The sequence below is a fragment of the Macaca nemestrina genome, chromosome 15 (assembly GCF_043159975.1).
Source record: "Macaca nemestrina isolate mMacNem1 chromosome 15, mMacNem.hap1, whole genome shotgun sequence".
In the NCBI taxonomy this organism is placed as follows: Eukaryota; Metazoa; Chordata; class Mammalia; order Primates; family Cercopithecidae; genus Macaca; species Macaca nemestrina.
This window is the reverse complement of record NC_092139.1, coordinates 108,473,758-108,494,150: the sequence shown is the minus strand read 5'-3', so window position 1 is coordinate 108,494,150 and position 20,393 is coordinate 108,473,758. Positions and strand designations below refer to the sequence as shown.

Genomic DNA, 20,393 nt, shown 5'->3' with positions numbered 1-20,393 from the left:
TGTACATTTGAATAAGGTTGGTTAAATAAGGAATGTCACACACTTGATGTGCTGATGTATACATCCAGGGGGTTTCTTCCTAATAGTAAGGGACACAGCATAATTGAAGTACATGACAAGCCCCCAAATAAGGGCAAGAATAAGTAAAAGAATTACAGCACAGGCCGGGCGCGGTGGCTCACGCCTGTAATCCCAGCACTTTGGGAGGCCGAGGCGGGCGGATCACAAGGTCAGGAGATCGAGACCACGGTGAAACCCCGTCTCTACTAAAAATACAAAAAATTAGCCGGGCGCGGTGGCGGGCGCCTGTAGTCCCAGCTACTCAGGAGGCTGAGGCAGGAGAATGGCGTAAACCCAGGAGGCGGAGCTTGCAGTGAGCCGAGATCGTGCCACTGCACTCCAGCCTGGGCGACACAGCGAGACTCCGTCTCAAAAAACAAAAAAAAAAAGAATTACAGCACAGTAATTCTAAAAAGGTCATTATGTGCCAGTATTTACAACCAGTATATAATGTACTTAATAGAGCTCATGCAGTTTGGGGAGGAAAATAGCCTAAGGTAAATAGGCAACAACAGTGAATAACTGTTGAGCTTTAAAAAGCAAATGTAAATAGTATGCCCGTCAAGTTGGCAGTTTTTCCGTGAGACCTTTTGTATAGTGCTGGTGGAAGTGGAAGTTTATGGTTTTCTATAAAGTTGTTTAGCAGTAAACTAAAAATTATGTTTGGTGAAATCCTGATTTTAAAATTACGGCTCTAAGAAGCCAGGAGGTAAGCAGAACTAATAGAAATGTCTATGGTGCTCTGAAAATCTAGGACTCTTATACATAATTAAGTAGTTCACTCACACACATCACTGGGACATTTTAAGATTGCAGGGTAAGTAACCTGACCATACTTAAGCCAGTGTAAAAGCAACATACATGAAATGGCAAGTACTAGCTAGGTTCCTTTAATTCTTATAGCATGGGTGTATACAGAATGGCCCCAAATTTTTTATATACTTTATGTAGTGTCAAGGGATATGATGCTTATATAATTCACAGGACCCTCTTTAAGGAAAAGAATGTAATTATGAACAACAAATTGGACACACAAGTGGATATTTGTTTAGAATGAAAAAAGCAGCCAAAAATTACAGTCCTTAGGTTTTTTGAAATAATCTTTCTCTGTCGCCCACACTGGAGTGCTGTGATGCGATCACAGCTCACTACAGCCCTGACCTGGGCTCAAGCAATCCTCCTACCTCAGCCTCCCAAGTAAATGTGACTGCAGGCATGCACCACCATGACCATCTGTTTTTGTTTTTAACAGCAATGAGGTCTTAACTTTGTTGTCCAGGCTGGTCTGGAACTCCTGGTTTCAAATAATCCTCCTGCCTTGGCCTCCCAAAGTACTGGGATTACAGACGTGAGCCACTGTGCTCAACTAAGTTATAATTTTTTAGAATTATGTCTCAGCTGGGCACAGTGGCTCACGCCTGTAATCCCAACACTTTGGGAGGCCAAGGCAGGGCGGATCACTTGAGGTCAGGAGTTCGAGACCAGCCTGGCGAACATGGTGAAACCCCGTCTCTACAAAAAAATACAAAAATTAGCTGGGGGTGGTGGTGCATGCCTATAGTCACAGCTACTTGGGAGGCAGAGGTTTCAGTGAGCTGAAGTTGCGCCACTGCACTCCAGCCTGGGCGACAAGAGCGAAACTGTCTCAAAAAAAAAAACATATATATATATGAATAAAATTATGCCTCAAACGTCACAACTTCATAGTTCCATTTAATAACTGATGTAGCTATGCAATGTCTACATTTTTCAGTGCATACTCTGATTATGTGAAAATGACACTGGCTGGGTGCAGTGGCTCATACCTGTAATTCCAGCACTATGGGAGGCTGAGATGCGTGGATCACCTGAGGTCAGGAGTTCGAGACCAGCCTGGCCAACATGGTGAAACCCTTTCTCTACTAAAAATACAAAAATGAGCCAGGTATGGGGGCGTGCATCTGTAGTCCCAGCTACTTGGGAGGCTGAGGCAGGAGAATCACTTGAACCCGGGAGATGGAGGCTAAGGTGAGTCAAGGTCACGTCACTGCACTCCAGCATGGACGACAGAGGGATACTCTGTCTCAAAAAAAAAAAAGTGACTACTGTTCTCGGTATGTCAGTCTTTAGTTGATCAGGCCGGGGGTGATGGTTCATACCTGTAATCCCAGCACTTTGGGAGGCCGAGGCGGGCAGATCACGAGGTCAAGAAATTGAGACCATCCTGACCAACATGATGAAACCTCGTCTCTACTAAAAATACAAAAATTAGCTGGGCGTGGTAGCGCGTGCCTATAATCCCGGCTACTCGGGAGGCTGAGGTAGGAAAATCACTTGAACCCCGGAGGTGGTGGTTGCAGTGAGCCGAGATTGCGCCATTGCACTCCTTCCTGGGCCACAAGAGTGAAACCATCTCAAAAAAAAAAAAGTTGCAAGGCCCAGTACAGTGGCTCATGCCTGTAATAGCAGCACTTTGGGTGGCTGAGGCAGGTGGATCACTTGAGCCCAGGAGTTCGAGATGGGAAACCCTGTCTCAGGTTTAAAAAAAAACAAACTGATCAAAATGTGTTTGGTAGCTAAGATATAAAAACGTCAAAACGAAGTATTAATGTTTTAATAACTATGATGCATAATCTAGTATATTCTTGACAGCAAGCTCCCAATTTGATCAGGAGTCAGTGAGAACTGAGTTCTCAAGTTTTACAACCAACCAGTTTCTGGCTACGTTCCCGTGCCAAAATCCCTCTTTTGTTTTTTTTTTTTTTTAGGAGTCTTGCTTTGTCCCAGGCTGGAGTGCCGTGGCGCAGTCTTGGCTCACTGCAACCTTTGCCTCCTGGGTTCAAGCGATTCTCCTGCCTCAGCCTCCCTAGTAGCTTCAGTTTCTACTTTGTAATTTCTACAAGGCACGTGCCACCATGTCCGGCTAATTTTTTCTATATTTAATAGAGACAAGGTTTTGCCATATGGGCCAGGCTGGTCTCAAACTTCTGACCTCAAGTGATCTGCCCGCCACAGCCTCCCAAAGTGCTAGGATTACAGGCCTGAGCCGCTGCGCCCAGACCCAAATCATCTTCGCTTCACTTTTGGTCCTGCACGTTCACGTCATGATTCTATGGCGTGATGGGAATTTTCCTGGAAGCAGTATCTTCTGGAAATTTTGTGAAAACGGCCGAGTTAAACTTTGTTAGGACCCTCTCCTAGGGATTAAGTGTGACGTTGGGCATAAAACACTAACCCTGGCATGTAGTCAGCACTCAGGAGTTATCACAAGGGTATTCTAAAAGGAAACATGGTACAGACAAGTGGTGATGGTGTCTCATGAAAGAGTCCCTGAGGAGCATCCTGAAGCAGAATCTCACAGTATGACAGGTTAAAGCTGAATGTGGCTTCTTTAGTGCTATGTAATTTTGTTACTCACTTTGCAACATGGAAAAAAATTTTTTTCCTTCAGTATTTTATGAAGTACTGCTACATAAACTGGCTTTCATAATCTTCACAGCAAACGGGGATTGTTGGTACTAGTACATTGTCATTTCACAAAGTTGGAAACCCAAGAGGTTAAATGACTTCCATAGTTGCCAACTAGGGGGAGGCTCCCACTCGCGTCTGGTATCTTGGTCTCCTGAGCTCAATATCTCTTCCTACCACACTCAAGGGTTTTTCGGGAGGGAGAAGTTTCCAAGTCCACAATTAAGCTGTTTTCCTCTTGGCCAAAATGTGACTCAGAATAGAAAAGAGCTCAGGCGCAGAGAAACAGGGAGACTGGAGTCTCATTGAGTTTCCCCATCTTTGTCACCAGAGTAAAAGAGGGCCATTAAGATTTCTGAGATGGAGGGACTGGTCAGGGCCCGGGAACACGAGAGAACGTCTTGAGACCCGGGAGCTGGGAGCCGGGTACCTGGTATCAGGCCGCCCTGCGCCTTGGAGCCCGGCCCGCGCGAACACCTCGCTGTCCCGCCCCGCGCCCACAGGGGCCAATCAGCACTCAGGGGCGTTCTTAGGCCCTCGTTCCCACCCCGCGACCCGGAAGTGGTTCTAAGGCAGGCGGGCGGGTTTGAGAGGGTGGAGCTTGCGACTTTCACGCCCCAGGCTCCGGCGCTCCTTTCCTAACTCCACTGGCTGCGGCATCTGTGGGAAAAGTGTGGCTGGGTCTTCGAGGAGCCGCACCAATGGCCTCTGTGTTGTCCTACGAAAGCCTGGTCCACGCCGTGGCCGGAGCCGTGGTGAGACGGGGTCTTCACGCCCGGGCCTTAACTGGTTGTAAGGCTTCTCGGCGGCCAGTCCCGGGATATGCCTGGGGGATGGGTCTGAGAGGGAGGTAGTGTGGGTTGGGGTCCTCTGTCGTGACTGTGGGGCAGAGAGGAATGGGCATTAGGCGGAAAGTTTTTGGAGGAATTCGGGCTAAGGGCTGAGACTCCGCCACGTCCTGGTCTCCTAGAGACTGTGGGGTAGAGAGCCGTGGTCACACGTGCACAATCAGGGTCCACATCTTTGCCTTGGGAAATTTAAGATCAGTCCACCACCGCACACTCACACACTTTGCTTCACTGACCCGGAGGAGAACGTAGGTGTGAAGCCGTGTTGCTTAGTCACATGCTTCCCTACAGCCTGTCTTCACGCTTGCCGCGGGCAAGTGGCAATACCTAGTAGGATAGCTCTGGGCAGCATTATTGGCAAGAGAAGATAGTTGTTTTTTTTTCTTTCTTTCCCTGGACAGGGTCTCGCTCTGTTGCCCAGGCTGGAGTGCAGTGGCACGATCACGGCTCACTGCAGCCTGGATCTCCCGGGCTCCAGCGATACGCCCACCTCAGCCTCCTGAGTAGCTGGGACTACAGGTGTGAGCCACCACACCCGGCTACATTTTTTTTTTTTTTTTTTTTTGGGTCTGGCAATGTTGCCCAGGCTGGTCGCGAATTCCTGGCCTCAAACGAATCTCTCTTTGGCGTCCCAAAGTGCTGGCATGAGCCATTGTGCCTGGCTTTTTTTGTTTCTTTCTAAATCAAGATCTGGGTTCCTGTCTACCACGAGTGTGGTTTGTTATGAGGTATACGCTTGATTCTTGGGCTTCTGGCGTCTAGGTTCCACTTGACACTTCCCCTCTCCCCGCTTTTCCTTAAAACTTTCCACTTGTGGCTTGGGTGACTCCTCTTGTGGTTGTTTTATCTCTTTGACTGCCTTTTCTCATATCCTTCACCAGTTAGCATACACCTTTAGCTGTTAAAATCACTGTGACTTCAGAGGAACATCACTGAATCCTCTGTTTAGCCTCCAGAAACTTCACTGAGAGCTCATGTTCTGGCCGGGCGCGGTGGCTCACGCCTGTAATCCCAGCACTTTGGGAGGCCGAGGCGGGCGGATCACGAGGTCAGGAGATCGAGACCATCCTGGCTAACACGGTGAAACCCCGTCGCTACTAAAAATGCAAAAAATTAGCCGGGCGAGGCGCCGGGCGCCTGTAGTCCCAGCTACTCGGGAGGCTGAGGCAGGAGAATGGCGTGAACCCGGGAGGCGGAGCTTGCAGTGAGCTGAGATCGCGCCACTGCACTCCAGCCTGGGCGACTAAGCGAGACTCTGTCTCAAAAAAAAAAAAAAAAAAGAGAGCTCATGTTCTGTGTAGACTAACCTGGATTGAACCCTAACTGCATGATTTGTTAGCTAGATGCCCTGTAAACCTCACTTTCCTGATGTGTAAAGTGGGGGAAGTGATACCTACCTCACAAAGTTTAGAGAATTAAGCGACACAGCATTTCATGAAAATGCCTAATTCAGGAAGCCTGGTTCATTCAGTTCAGCCAGAAGAGCCTTTCAGCCAGTATGAAGTCCTAGATGGACGCTTGCGTGACTTGCTTTAAGATGGGCATGGAGGCCTGGATGTCTGGAGTGGAGGGAACAAAGAGGCAAATAGTTTTCAGGGGACGAAATTGTGTGAGACTTTCGCTCTGGCTAGCTGTTGAACTTGCTGATTTACCTTTAAATGTGATCACCCTGGCTGCTGTGTTGAGAGTAGAATGTAAGGGAACAGGGGACAATTAATTATCAGGCGAGAGATGATGGTGACTTGGATCAGGGTGGTAGCAGACATGGTTGAAGTGGTCATTGACCTGGAATATATTTATAAAATGAGGGTTGGTTGACTCCAAGAGCTTTTGGCTTCAGTAACTGGAGGGATGGTGTTATTTACTGGGATGGCAGAGGCTGTAAAGGAGAAGGTTTTGGGGGAAAAGATAGATTTGGCTTTGGCTTTGGTTTTGGAGGAGTTTGAAATGCCTAAGAGTAGTCGTGAGACTGGATGAGCTTACTAAGGATGTGAGTATGGACTGACAGAAGAATCTGAATGACTGAGTCTTGGAGCAGGCTAACCATTAAGAGGCCGGGAAAATAAGATTGCACTAGCAAAGGAGACAAAGGAAAGATGGATCAGTACAGTAGGAGGGAAGCTAAGAACTAAGAGTGAAAGCCACGTGAAGAAAGTTTCCCGGGAAGGATGTAGACCAGCTGGGTCTGATGCTGCTGAGGGGTCGAGTAAGGCAAGGACTGAGAAATAACTGAGAATTTATCATGTTGAGAAATCCAGTGGTTAATTGAGAAGACCAGTTTTGGTGGAGTGGTGGGGTAAATAGTTGGAGTGCATCTAAGAGAAGAAAGTGGGGAGATGGGAAATGTTTTTCTTTTCCTTCTTGCAATAAATATTGTTCATTAAATACCTTTACTGAGTGCATTCTATGTGCCACGCACTGTTCTAGGTGCTAGGAATATAGTAGAGAAGAAGGTCTTTTTCTTCATGGACTGTGCATTCCAGTAGGGGAGTCAGACAATAAACGAATAGGCCGGGCACGGTGGCTCACGCCTGTAATCCCAGCACTTTGGGAGGCTGAGGTGGGCGGATCACCTGAGGTCAGGAGTTCGAGACCAGCCTGTCTAACATGGTGAAACCCCGTCTCTACTAAAAATATAAAACTTAGCCAGGCATAGTGGTGGACACCTGTAATCCCAGCTACTCGGGAGACTGAAGCAGGAGAATCACTTGAACCCGGGAGGCGGAGGTTGCAGTGATCCAAAATTGTGCCATTGCACGCCAGCCTGGGAGACAAGAGCAAGACTCGGTCTCAAAAAAAATTAATTAATAAAAAATAAATTAATAAATAAAAAATAAGTAGAATAATTTTAGATACAGTTAAGTGCTATAAAAGAACATAGAGGTTGGCAAACTTTTTAAAGAGAGCAGATGGGAAATATTTTAGGCTTTGCGTACAGTTGTCATAGCTACCCAACATTGCCATGGTCGTGTGAAATCAGCTGTAGACAGTAAATGAATGGACAGAGCTGTGTTCCAATAAAATCCTGTTTTCAAAAACAGGTGGTAGATTGGATTTGGCCCATAGGCCATAGTTTTCTGACTCCTGCTGTAGAGAGTGACTGGCAATAGTGGTAATATATTTCTATTTAATCTATAAAGATATTTCTTTTTTTCACTTGTTGCCTGTTTTTCTCATTTTTTCTTTTTCTTTCTTTTTTTTTTTTTTTTTTTTGTTTTTGATATGGAGTTTCACTCTTGTTGCCCAGGCTGGAGTGCAATGATGCGATCTCGGTTCACCACAATCTCCTCCTCCTGGGTTCAAGCAATTCTCCTGCCTCAGCCTCTCGCCCAGTAGCTATGACTGCAGGCAGGCGCCACCACACCCGGCTAATTTTGTGTTTTTAGTAGAGACGGGGTTTCTCCATGTTGGTCAGGCTGGTCTCAAGCTCCCAACCGCAGGTGATCCGCCCGCCTTGGCCTCCCAAAGTGCTGGGATTACAGGCGTGAGCCACTCCATCTGGCCTGGAATTGCTTTTCTAACTTTGTTTGTTTATGCCTGAATCAAAAAGGATTAATGAAATTATATCGTCATACATAGTATTCTATAACTTAATTTTTTAAGAAGCAAATATGGCATAATAGCTGAAAAAAAAGTTCTGTAGTAAAGCTTAACTATGCGTGTTATCTTTAACCGAACTATATAACAGGGACAATAACAACGCCTCACTTAACTGGGTTCTTGTGAGAAGTAAATGTGATTATGTTTGTGGAGCATCTACCTTAATGGAACATTGTAGTAAAACCATAATTATTCATTTCTGTCTCAAGTCTATTCTTGCAAATACAGCACTATACCCAGTTTTAGAAATTTAAGGGAATTGAAATGTTCTCTTGCCTCATGGCCATCTCCACCTATTCCCTTCACTTGTTGTAGATTACCTTTTACTCTCTAGATAAAATAGAACCTACTTGGGATGAGTTTATTCATTTTTTTCTAATTACAGTTGTACAGTTTTCTACATTCTGCTGGTCTCAGAGGAAAAACAGACATATTCAGTGTCTGCTACCTTCGATCTTGGTCCTCCCTTCCACCCCACTGCCAGTTTTCTTCTAGGACCTTGCTCCAGTAATCTTTCACCTCTTTGCTGTAGCTTTAACCTAGTGTCTGCTTCTGTTCAGCCTGCAAACATGGTCAGGCCTGTCCCATCAGAAAACTATACCAATCTGATCTGGAATCTGGCAGCTTCTTCAGCCTCTGCCTGTTCTCCTTCCCTTTAGGCTAAGCTTATTTAAAGAATATCCTGGGCCGGGCGCGGTGGCTCAAGCCTGTAATCCCAGCACTTTGGGAGGCCGAGGCGGGCAGATCATGAGATCAGGAGATCGGGACCATCCTGACTAACACGGTGAAACCCCATCCCTACTAAAAATGCAAAAAATTAGCCGGGCATGGTGGCGGGCACCTGTAGTCCCAGCTACTCGGGAGGCTGAGGCAGGAGAATGGCATGAACCCGGGAGGTTGAGCTTGTAGTGAGCTGAGATCGCACCACTGCACTCCAGCCTGGGCGACAGAGCAAGACTCCATCTCAAAAAAAATATATATATATTTTATATTATATATGATATATATTTTAATATTTTATATATATTATATATTTGTAAATATATAAATATGTATTTTTTTTCACATGTACTGCCTTTCCTCATCCTACTTTGACCACTGGAACTGCTCTTCCAAAGGTCAACTCTGACTTCTTGACAGCTTAATCTACTATTGTGAATGGTGTAAGGTCAGGGATAACCAGGTACACACATGTTTGTGTCTTTTCACAATGTCAGACTTTTACTGTGTTATTTCAGTTACAGAAGTCACAAGTTACATGGAGTTCTCAGGGAGGCAATTTTTTTTTTTAGTACTTCTTATTCACTAGTCAGTCAATATTGTAAATCATACATAATAGTATACCTAATTAATATATAAATGTTGTAGATTAAACATTCTGCAACAAAGTAACATTGAACATCAAGAGAAAAGGATTAGGAAAAAGGGTTACCTAACCAGTCCAGGGAGAGCGATATAGACAAGTATCCTGGTCTCGTCATGGCGTCATGGCGGTGTGTTGGTCTTGTAGGAAAGAATCCTTGATGTAGGCAGAGCCTTCAGACACAGATAGCAGGCTTTCTTTTTTTTTGAAACAGAGTCTCGCTTTGTTGCTCAGGCTGGAGTGTAGTGGCCAGATCTTGGCTCACTGCAAGCTCCGCCTCCCGGGTTCACGCCATTCTCTTGCCTCAGCCTCCGGGTAGCTGGGACTACAGGCGCCTGCCATCACAACCGGCTAATTTTTTGTATTTTTAGCAGAGACGGGGTTTCACCATGTTAGCCAGGATGGTCTCGATCTCCTGACCTCGTGATCCGCCTGCCTCGGCCTCCCAAAGTGCTGGGATTATAGGCGTGAGCCACCGCGCCTGGCGTGATATCAGGCATTTATAACAAGTGACAGCAAGACAGTGTCTGTTAAGACCATTTTGAGTATTTTCAGTCCTGTTCTTTTTATGGTCATAGAGTCTTCTGGTGAGGACTGATAGTGGAAGAGTATGCTTGGTTGTGTCTTTATGTGGAAAAACATCTGGTCCCTGTTGTCAAAGTGCTTTTTAAAATGTAAGATGGAGTCTTTTTCTAAGATGGAGTTACTTATGTCAAGAGTGCTCTGTACATCTCCTGACTGTTTTTGCATTCTTAATTGATTCCAGTTCTTTGTAAGTATTCGATACTGTTGACCCTTCTACCTTTCTGAAGCTCCTTCTGAAAGAGCAGTTGGTGTTTATTTTTTACTAAACAGCAATCGCTCTTTTGGAAGGAACTTGAGAAGACATTACTCATTTTAGGGACCTAAAATTAACACTGGCTTCTAGTACTAACAGATGCTACAGCTATAAAGGACATGTAGAAACCAGCAATTGTTGAGTGCCGACTGTGTGCCTGGTATGATGCTAGGTGCTTTCCATAATTTTTTTTTTTTTTTTTTTTTTGAGATGGAGTCTCTCTCTGTTGCCCGGGCTGGAGTGCAGTGGCGTGATCTGGGCTCACTGCAAGCTCCGCCTCCCAGGTTCACACCATTCTCCTGCCTCAGCCTCCTGAGTAGCTGGGACTACAGGCGCCTGTCACCACGCCTGGCTAATTTTTTTTTGTATTTTTAGTAGAGATGTGTTTTTTTGTTTTTTGTTTTGTTTTTGTTTAAATACAGAGTTTCACTCTGTCACCCAGGCTGGAGTGCAGTGGTATGATCTTGCCTCACTGCAACCTCTGCCTCCTGGGTTCAAGTGATTCTCCTGCCTCAGCCTCCAGAGTACCTAGGACTACAGGTGTGTGCCACCACTCCTGGCTCATTTTTGTATTTTTAGTAGGGATGAGGTTTCACCATGTTGGCCAGGCTGGTCTTGAACTCCTGACCTCAAGTGATCCACCCACCTCAGCCTCCCAAAATGCTGGAATTGCAGGCGTGAGCCTCCGCGCCCAGCTACTTTCCATAATTTGATTCTAACTTCTCATAGCAACCTTGACAGATACTGGTCTCAAAATTACAAATGAGGAAATTATGACATAGAGATTTGAAGTTACTTAGATAATATATACTATTCTTGGGACCTGAACCTAGATTTTATCCCAAAGCCCACAGTCTTTCCATTAAACACTCGAGAGTGTCATCCATGAGGCCATTTGTGTAACTTGCCTGTCCGTGTACGTATGTGAGTTAGCTTGATTGTTACGTCAGGGAAAAGACTTACATTAACTCTGATAAGGTGAATAACATTTTTCAATATGAAAACCACAGTAAGTGACTTTTAATCTTTAGAATTTTATTAGCTCAAACCACAGAAAACATCTTAGGTGGTTTTTAAAATTTTTTTTTTAATTTTTATTTATTTATTTATTTTGAGACAAAGTCTCATTCTATTACCCAGGCTGGAGTGCTGTGGGATGATCACAGCTCACAGCAGCTTCAATCCCCTGAGTTCAAGCCATTCTCCCACCTCCTAAAGTGTTGAGATTACAGGTGTGAACCACCATGCCCGGCTTTAAAATAATCTTTCTGTTCTATAATGCAGTGTTCTAAATCAGGAGAGGCTGTACACTGATTTCAGTGGTGCTGCTGTGTCTCAGCCACTTCTGGACTCCTCTGGAAACTGATTTTGGACTAGCAATCAGTTGTCAGTTTGTCTCCCCCCACCCCCCAACTAGTTTTCACCCTGCTAGGATGAATCAGCATTTTAGAAATAGTCACATTTGGTGATTTGGTTGGCACACCAACCCAAACATCGTTGTTTTATGCTTAAAAGACGTGAAAATCTGCTTCTGTATTTATGTATGTTCCTATCTGTTATTCCCATAAGATTGTACACGCTGGGGGGACCAAGTCTTGACCAGATTTACCCAGATTTACCCAGTGTTTAATTCTTACTCTGTCTGTAAGCTTAACTTCATGTGTGGATTGTGTTGGCCAAATTTAAAAGTATACTTTAGATATTTATTGCCCTTTTACAGGAGAGATATAGCCCAGAATGAATAAACCATCTATTTTTTTTTTAGTAAGTAGCCTGAAGTGTAGATGATGATGCATTCTTAAGAAATCCAGGTGCCAGGCTGGGCACAATGGCTCACGCCTGTAATCGTAGCACTTGGGAGGCTGAGGCAGGCAGAACACTTGAGGCCAGGAGTTCGAGACCAGCCTGGGCAATGTAGTGAGACCTCATCTCTAAAAATAAATAAATAAGTTAAAAAGAAAGAAAGAGAGAGAAAGAAAGAGAAAAAGACAGAAATCCAGGTGTCATTTGCAGAATTGTTCACAAAAAAAAGAGGAACCCCCAAATCCCTAGGAACTTAGGCTAAAAATCGTTTATGTGACTGATACAGTTTGGCTATTTGACCCCTCCAAATCTCATGTTGAAATGTGACCCCCAGTGTTGGAGGTGAGGCCTCGTGGGAAGTGTTTGGGTCATGGGGGCAGATCCCTCATAAATGGCTTGGTGCCATCCCCTTGGTGATGAGTGAGTTCTCACTGATAGTTCATGGGAGAGCTGGTTATTTAAAAGAGCCTGGTACCCACTGCTCGCTCTCTTACTCCCTCTCTTACCATGTGACATACCTGTTCCCCTTTCACCTTGCACCATCATCATAAGCCACCTGAGGCCCTCAGCAGAAGCAGATTCCAGCACTGTTCTGGCTCATACCTGTAGTCTCAGCTACTCAGGAGTCAGAGGCTGGAAAATCGCTTGAGTCTGGGAAGCCAAGGTTGCAGTGAGCCACGATTGCACTGGGCGACAGAATGAGACCCTGTCTCAAAAAAAAAAAAAAAAAAAAAAAATCTAGAAATAAAATGACTACAATTTAAAAGTTACTGCACGATTGGCCAGGCTTAGTGACTCACGCCTGTAATCCCAGCGCTTCGGGAGTCCGAGATGGGTAGATCACTTGAGGCCAGGGGTTTGAGACCAGCTTGACCAACACAGTGAAACCCTGTCTTTACTACAAAAAAAAAAAAAAAAAATTTAAAAGTTAATACATGATAATCATGGGAACACCAAATATTGATTTAAGCAAAAATCTTAACTATTAAAAGGATGGATAGAATAAAGAGAGGAATTTGAGACCAGCCTGGGCAACATGGCAAAACCCTGTCTCTACAAAAAATACAAAAATTAGCTGGATATGGTGGCTCACGTCTGTGGTCCCAGCCACCTCGGAGGCTGAGGTGAGAGGATTGCTTGATACCCAGAGGTGGAGGTTGCAGTGAGCTGAAATCGTGCCACTGCACTCCAGCCGGGGCAGTAGAGTGAGACCCTGTCTCAAAACAATAACCACAAAAAAAGAGGGAATGTGGTATAAGAGAGCTGAATTTTCATTCCCCATAAGAGAATGTAAATAATGTCTAAAAGTGATTAATAAGGTATCAGTATATTATTATATGAAGATGTATAAATTCCAAAACAAACAACTAGAAGAATTTAATTGCCTCTGTGAAGGAAGATTGGATAAAATAGACAGGAGTGGGGCAAAAACTGCTGTATTTTGTCATTTATACTATGTGATTTTTTAAACTATGTGCATGCTTTGCTTTGATCAATTAAAAATTTACAATTAGAATATTTAATGCACAGTGGCTCACACCTGTAATCCTAACACTCTGGGAGGCCGATGCGGGCAGATCACCTGAGGTCAGGAGTTTGAGGCCAGCCTGACCAACATGGAGAAACCCCGTCTCTACTGAAAATACAAAATTAGCCGGGCCTAGTGGCGCATGTCTGTAATCCCAGCTACTCAGGAGGCTGAGGCAGGAGAATCACTTGAACCCGGTAGGCGGAGGTTGCAGTGAGCCGAGATTGCGCCATTGCACTCCAGCCTGGGCAACAAGAGTGAAACTCCATCTCAAAAAAAAAAATATATATATATATATATTTATATATATTTAATACATAGCTATGAATTTATGTTAATTGTTGAAGCTTAGTGATATGTTCAAATTCAAGCACAGATTTCTGAACATACTAGATAGAGCTGAAGATGCAATTAATGCACTAAAAGATAAGGGGCCACCAGTATACAAAAAGACACTCTTAGCACTCTGGAGATTCCAAGGGTCTTGGACACTCTTGTATCAGCAACCAGGGACTAAGACACTATTATAACAAAAGACATTCCTATCATTCAGGAAATTACAAGAATTTTACCAGGAGCTCTGTGTCAGGAGCCTGAGATGAGGACCAAATATATACTTTGCATCATAATACCACATCCCGTCATTAAAAAAAAATCCCCTACTAAATGATCATCTGTAAGACATTAATTATAGGGTATAAGTAATATCCTATATAATATAGAGAGATAATAAATTATATAATTTATTTTTCCTAGTGGTATTTACCTTTTTATAGAGTTTTCTTGGAAAGGACAGTGGCCAACCCAGAGGTAGTGTGATGATGTCAGGTTCTGTTTTTTGTGACACTGGTATGATAAGATTAGCTGAAGGGAGTATTAGAATTGATAGTAAATAATAATGAAGTTTGTTAATAATGTATTTTTTTTTTTTTGTAGTTAATGGCCTGTGTTCAAACTATGGTCATAGGACCCGTTCACACTCCTAAAAATTTTCGCCTATCCCAGAGTCTTGCTTATGTGGTTATAACTCTCAATATTATTGTGTTGGAAATTAAAACTGAGAAATCATTGAGATATTTGGTTTTGTTTTTTGGTTTTTTTGTTTTTTTGAGACAGGGTCTCACTCTGTCACCCAGGCTGGAGTACAGTGGCGCAATCTCAGCTTACTTCAGCCCTGACAGCCCAGGCTCAAGCAATTATCCCACTTCAGCTTCCCAAGTAGCTGGGATTACAGGCGTGCACCACCATGCCAGCTAATTTTTTTTTTTTTTTTTTTTTGGTAGAGACTGGGTTTCTACATGTTTCACCATGTTGCTCAGGCTGGTCTCGAACTCCTAGGCTCAAGCAATCCGCCCACCTCGGCCCCCCAAAGTGGAATTACAGGCGTAAGCCACCGCTTCTGGCCTTTTTGTTTGTTTTTTTTAAGAGATGTGGTCTATGTTGTTGGCCATGGTGGTCTTGAACTCTTGGCCTCAAGCAGTCTTTCTACCTCATCCTCCCAAAGTGCTAGGATTACAGGCATGAGCCACTGAGCCCGGCCAAGGTATTTGTTAATTCATTAAAAATAATTAAAAATACATTAGCTGGGTGTGGTTGCTCATACCTGTAATTCCAATGTTCTCTTGCCTCTACAAAAAAGAAAAAAAAGGTAAAATACATCCATTGCATGTTAACATATGTAAGCTATATATATATATATATATTTTTTTTTTTTTTTTTTTTTTTGAGACGGAGTCTTGCTCTGTCACCCAGGCTGGAGTGCAGTGGCCGGATCTCAGCTCACTGCAAGCTCCGCCTCCCGGGTTTACGCCATTCTCCTGCCTCAGCCTCCCGAGTAGCTGGGACTACAGGCGCCCGCCACCTCGCCCGGCTATTTTTTTGTATTTTTTAGTAGAGACGGGGTTTCACCGTGTTAGCCGGGATCGTCTCTCGATCTCCTGACCTCGTGATCCGCCCGTCTCGGCCTCCCAAAGTGCTGGGATTATAGGCTTGAGCCACCGCGCCCGGCCGTAAGCTATATTTTTTAAACCATATTTTCCAAACTGTTATAAGATGAATGGCATTGATGTATAGTTTTGCAAACACCTCTCTTTGACGTGATAGAAGATAGCTGGATCCTTTTCTCTGCTTCTGAATTCAGTCTATTGCAATATCACACACTTATGTGTAGCTTTTGGAAAATTTTGCTACACACTGTGAGAGAATGAGAATGAGAAAGGCAAATAGCATCTAATTATTTCATAATGATTCTTATGAAAAGATTTTTAATCCTACAAAGCCTCCTAGAAAGGATTTGGGGACTTTTAGGGATCTCCAGACTATAGTTTGAGAATAACTAGACTATATTATATCTTGTGTTCTGATGTCTTTTACAAAAAATATTTGCCTCTTACCCACTTCAAAACTGAAATGTTTAACGCATGCTTCTTTATAAAAAATTGTACAGAGATGCGTAACATGAGAAATAGAAACCACTCTTAATTCCCTCCCTCTGCATATAATCATTCTTAAGAATTAGCTGTTTGATTTTCCCAGATCTTATGTGTATGTGTATGTGTTGTGTACACTTTTGTAAGTGGAAGAGAAAATTTCAACATCATGTGTGTCTTGATTGAAAAAAGGTTGAGAACTTTGGTAGGAGAGCAACAAACAGTAGGAGTAGGAGTCAGAGATCTTGGTTGTAACCTTTTCTCTGCCACTCTGGCTTTGGGCAGACCCCTTAACTACCCTGCCCTGTCTCCTCATTTCTCAGCTGAAGGGACTCCTCTGCTTCAAGTACCGATATAGTGTAGGAAGTCACTTACTCTCCCAACACCAAATGGTTAAATGCTGCGGGGGTGGGAAGATAGAGTGTTGTAATTAAAAATGTTTTGAGTGAGATACAAAGAATGGTGTCTCTTGGGAAATAGATTCTTTAAAATTGTAATTGCTGTCAGCGATAGAACTCCCACTTAGATAGATGGTTAGAATTCTGTGGGACTCCAAATAATGGATTTATTTTATGCCTCTCTGGCACAACAGTATTGTACACTGTGGTTTTCTTCTCGGTATTTTGTGCCTTCTAATTTTGTGTAAGTGAACAGACAGTCCTCAGGGGGAAAGAAAATGAGTATTTATGTTAAGACAAATTTAATTCAGATTCTGAAAAGTTTGTGCTTATACAGCTTGGCATAAGACTCATATATATAACAAATATTTTCCTTCAGGTAACAGCTGCTTATAAAAACAGTCATCTTTGTGTTTGCTTGGCTTGGAGACAAATACAGCAAGCCCCTGAGGTATAGAATGCTGTGTTCTAAATTTACCATTAGCATTTGGAGTACATTATCTTTTTTTTTTTTTTTTAATTATTATTATTTTGAGACGGAGTCTTGCTCTGTCTTCCAGGCTGGAGTGCAGTGGTGTGATCTCCGCTCACTGCAAGCTCTGCTTCCCGGGTTCAAACCATTCTCCTGCCTCAGCCTCCCAAGTAGCTGGGACTACAGGTGCCCACCACCACACCTGGCTAATTTTTTGTATTTTTATTAGAAATGGAGTTTCACCATGTTAGTCAGGATGGTCTTGATCTCCTGACCTTGTGATCTGCCTGCCTTGGCCTCCCAAAGTGCTGGAATTACAGGTGTGAGCCACTGCACCCAGCCTGGAGTACATTATCTTGTAGATATAAACTTGTCTGTAAAGGTACACATTTATACATTCATTAATAGGTTCAGGGCTCTATGCTGTATTTTCAGACTAGTTCATTAAAAAAAAATGACACATAAAATAGATTCTATATTAAGACTATTTTCTAATTTTTATTTCTTTTTTTTTTTTTTTTGAGACAGAGTCTCACTCTGTTGCCCAGGCTGGAGTGCAGTGGCGCGATCTCAGCTCACTGCAAGCTCCGCCTCCTGGGTTAGCTCCATTCTCCTGCCTCAGTCTCCCGAGTAGCTGGGACTACAGACACATGCTGCCACACCCAGCTAATGTTTTGTATTTTTAATAGAGATGGGGTTTCACCGTTTTAGCCAGGATGGTCTCGATCTCCTGACCTCGTGATCTGCCCACCTCAGCCTCCCAAAGTGGTGGGATTACGGGCAGGAGCCACTGCGCCCGGCCTCTAATTTTTATTTCCATATTATTTTTAATTTAATTTATTTTTAATTTAATTCTATAATTTTTTAAAAGTTTTCATTATAGTAAGAGCATGAGCTGTGTAGTCAGGCTGCCTGTGTTCAAATACTGATTCTGTCACAAACTATCTGACTTTAGGAAAATTTCTGTACCTTTGGGCATCTGCTTCCTTGTCTGTAAAATAAAAAGAATGATAGTGCCTGCTTCATTGGGTTGTTGTGAGGATTAAATTTTTTAAATTGAGATATAATTCATACAACATAAAATTACTTCAAGTATAGTTCAGTGGTATTTAATATATTCAGAATGTTGTACAACCACCACCTCTATCTCATTCCAAACCATTTTGAATAGATAAAATGTGGCATATACACTCAATGGAATACTCAGCTATAAAAAGGAATGAAGAATTTATACGTGCTACAGGATGGGTGAACCTTGAAAGCATGATAAGTGTAAAGAAGCCATGGCCGGGCGTGGTGGCAATCATCAGTAGTCATAGCTACTTGGGAGAGTGAGGCAGAAGGATCACTTGAGCCAGGAGTTCAAGGCTGTAGTGTACCATGATTGTGCCTATGAATAGGTACAGACAGCACTCCAGCCTGGGCAACATAGCAAGACCCTATCTCTAAGACAAGAAAAGAAAAGCCAGTAGCAAAAAGTCACAGGTTATGTGATTTCCTTTAGAGTAAATATCCAGAATAGAGACAGAAAGCAGATTAGTGGCTGCCAGGAACTGAGTGAAGAGGGGAAGTGGGGAGTAACTGCTTAATGGGTATGAGATTTTCTTTTTTTCTTTTTTTTTTTTTTTTTTTTGGCAGAGTCTCGCTCTGTCGCCCAGGCTGGAGTGCAGTGGCACGATCTCGGCTCACTGCAAGCTCTGCCTCCCAGGTTCACACCATTCTCCTGCCTCAGCCTCCTGAGTAGCTGGGACTACAGGCGCCTGCCACCACGCCCAGCTAATTTTTTTGTATTTTTTAGTAGAGATGAGGTTTCACCGTATTAGCCAGGATGGTCTCGATCTCCTGACCTCGTGATCCACCCACCTTGGCCTCCCAAAGTGCTGGGATTACAGGCTTGAGCCACCGCGCCCGGCCAGGGTATGAGATTTTCTTTGGGATGATGAAAATATTTTGGAACTTTGGTGGTGGTTGAACAATATTATGAATTTATAGAATGGAATACTTTAAAATGGTTGATTTTATAATATGTTAATTCCACCTGTTTTTTTAAAGCCCCTTGAGCAATTAGACTGGCAAAAAAATGCTCAGACAACCAAAATAGAAGAGACTTCATAACCCTGTAGGTTTTTAATCTTCTTCCTGGCCCCAGTGGATTTCCCTTACTTTCTTGTGAGCTCAGCTAAGCATTTAAAGGATATTTGTTATATATATTTTATTCAACATTTCTAGGTATTTTGTAGCATGTTGTCTAGGCTACCATATTGCTGGAAATGGAAGCCTACATTTCAACTTTAAATATTTAACCCTCACATTTACACTTTTTTTTTTTTTTTTTTTTTTTTGAGACGGAGTCTCGCTCTGTCGCCCAGGCTGGAGTGCAGTGGCCGGATCTCAGCTCACTGCAAGCTCCGCCTCCCGGGTTCACGCCATTCTCCTGCCTCAGCCTCCCGAGTAGCTGGGACTACAGGCGCCTGCCAACTCGCCCGGCTAGTTTTTTGTAATTTTTTTAGTAGAGACGGGGTTTCACCGTGTTAGCCAGGATGGTCTCGAACTCCTGACCTTGTGATCCGCCCGTCTCGGCCTCCCAAAGTGCTGGGATTACAGGCTTGAGCCACTGCGCCCGGCACATTTACACTTATGTTTTCTAACAAAGCCTAAAACCATACGTGTGTGTGTGTAAACAAATCTCCTTTAATTGGTTAAAACTGGTCAGCTTTTAGTTTCCTCCCCACTTCACAGCTTTCCCCCTGCCTCTGCCTATCTGTTTACTGCTTCCAGTCTCCAGGGATTGTAGCAAAAAGGTAGAATGGGTTTCTGGCAAAATATGATAATGGTTAGCTTTCTGGGCACAGAATTTCCTGTTCCAACTGGGTGCTCCAAGTCACCTTTGGCAAGTCAGGTTCCCGTACTCACAGTTACTAGCTGGGACTGGTACTGCCTGTCTGGTGTTACTGTGGCACCCAGCCAATCAACCTGAAAGTTGGCCCAGGGCTTCCTTCTGCTTCCCAGGGTTTGTGTCCACCATTTGTATAATAGTAATTCTGTTGTATTACTAGTTTTCTATTGCTGCTGTAACAAATGACCACAGACTTAGTGGCTTAAAATAATACAAATTTATTATCTGTAAGTGTTGTAGATCTGTAGATCAGACCGATGCGAGTCTCACAGAGTTGAAATCGAAGTGTCAGCAGAGCTGTGTTCCTTTTTGGAGGCTCCAGGCCTGCAACTTTGTCCAGTCCTTTGAATGCAAGGAGTTTTTTGCTTATCTGTTGTAGTGGATATCACAAAAATTATGCATGGATCTTTTTTTAAACTCGTCAGCTTTCATTAGTATTAGTGTATTATATGTGGGCCCAAGACAATTCTTCTTCCAGTGTGTCCCAGGATTATCCCTAAAAGGCTGAACATGTGTGCTCTAGGGGATAATCCATTTCCTTGCCTTTTTAGCTTCTAGAGGCTGCCACATTCCCTGGCTAGTGGCTTTTTATGCCATCTTCAAAGCCAGCAATGGTGGGTTGAGTCCTCATCACAATGCAACATTCCCACTACTCTTCTGTATTCCTCTGCTACCTTTTTTTGAGACAAAGTCTCACTCACTCTGTTGCCC

The 20,393-nt window shown here is 43.6% G+C and overlaps 1 protein-coding gene across 2 annotated transcripts in view; it reads left to right on the top strand.

Annotated features, from left to right (window-relative positions):
* Nucleotides 1-4,080: 4,080 nt before the first annotated feature.
* The window catches only part of LOC105464397 (solute carrier family 25 member 17), a 52,288-nt gene continuing 35,975 nt past the window's right edge, over nt 4,081-20,393 (top strand). Inside the window, exon 1 of one of the 2 annotated variants that reach the window (XM_011712241.3) lies at nt 4,081-4,262. In XM_011712241.3, the coding sequence (XP_011710543.1) occupies nt 4,209-4,262 (54 nt within the window). In that variant the 5' untranslated portion in view covers nt 4,081-4,208. The remainder of the gene's footprint in view (nt 4,263-20,393) is intronic. The other variant, XM_071080638.1, reaches the window with a different exon arrangement.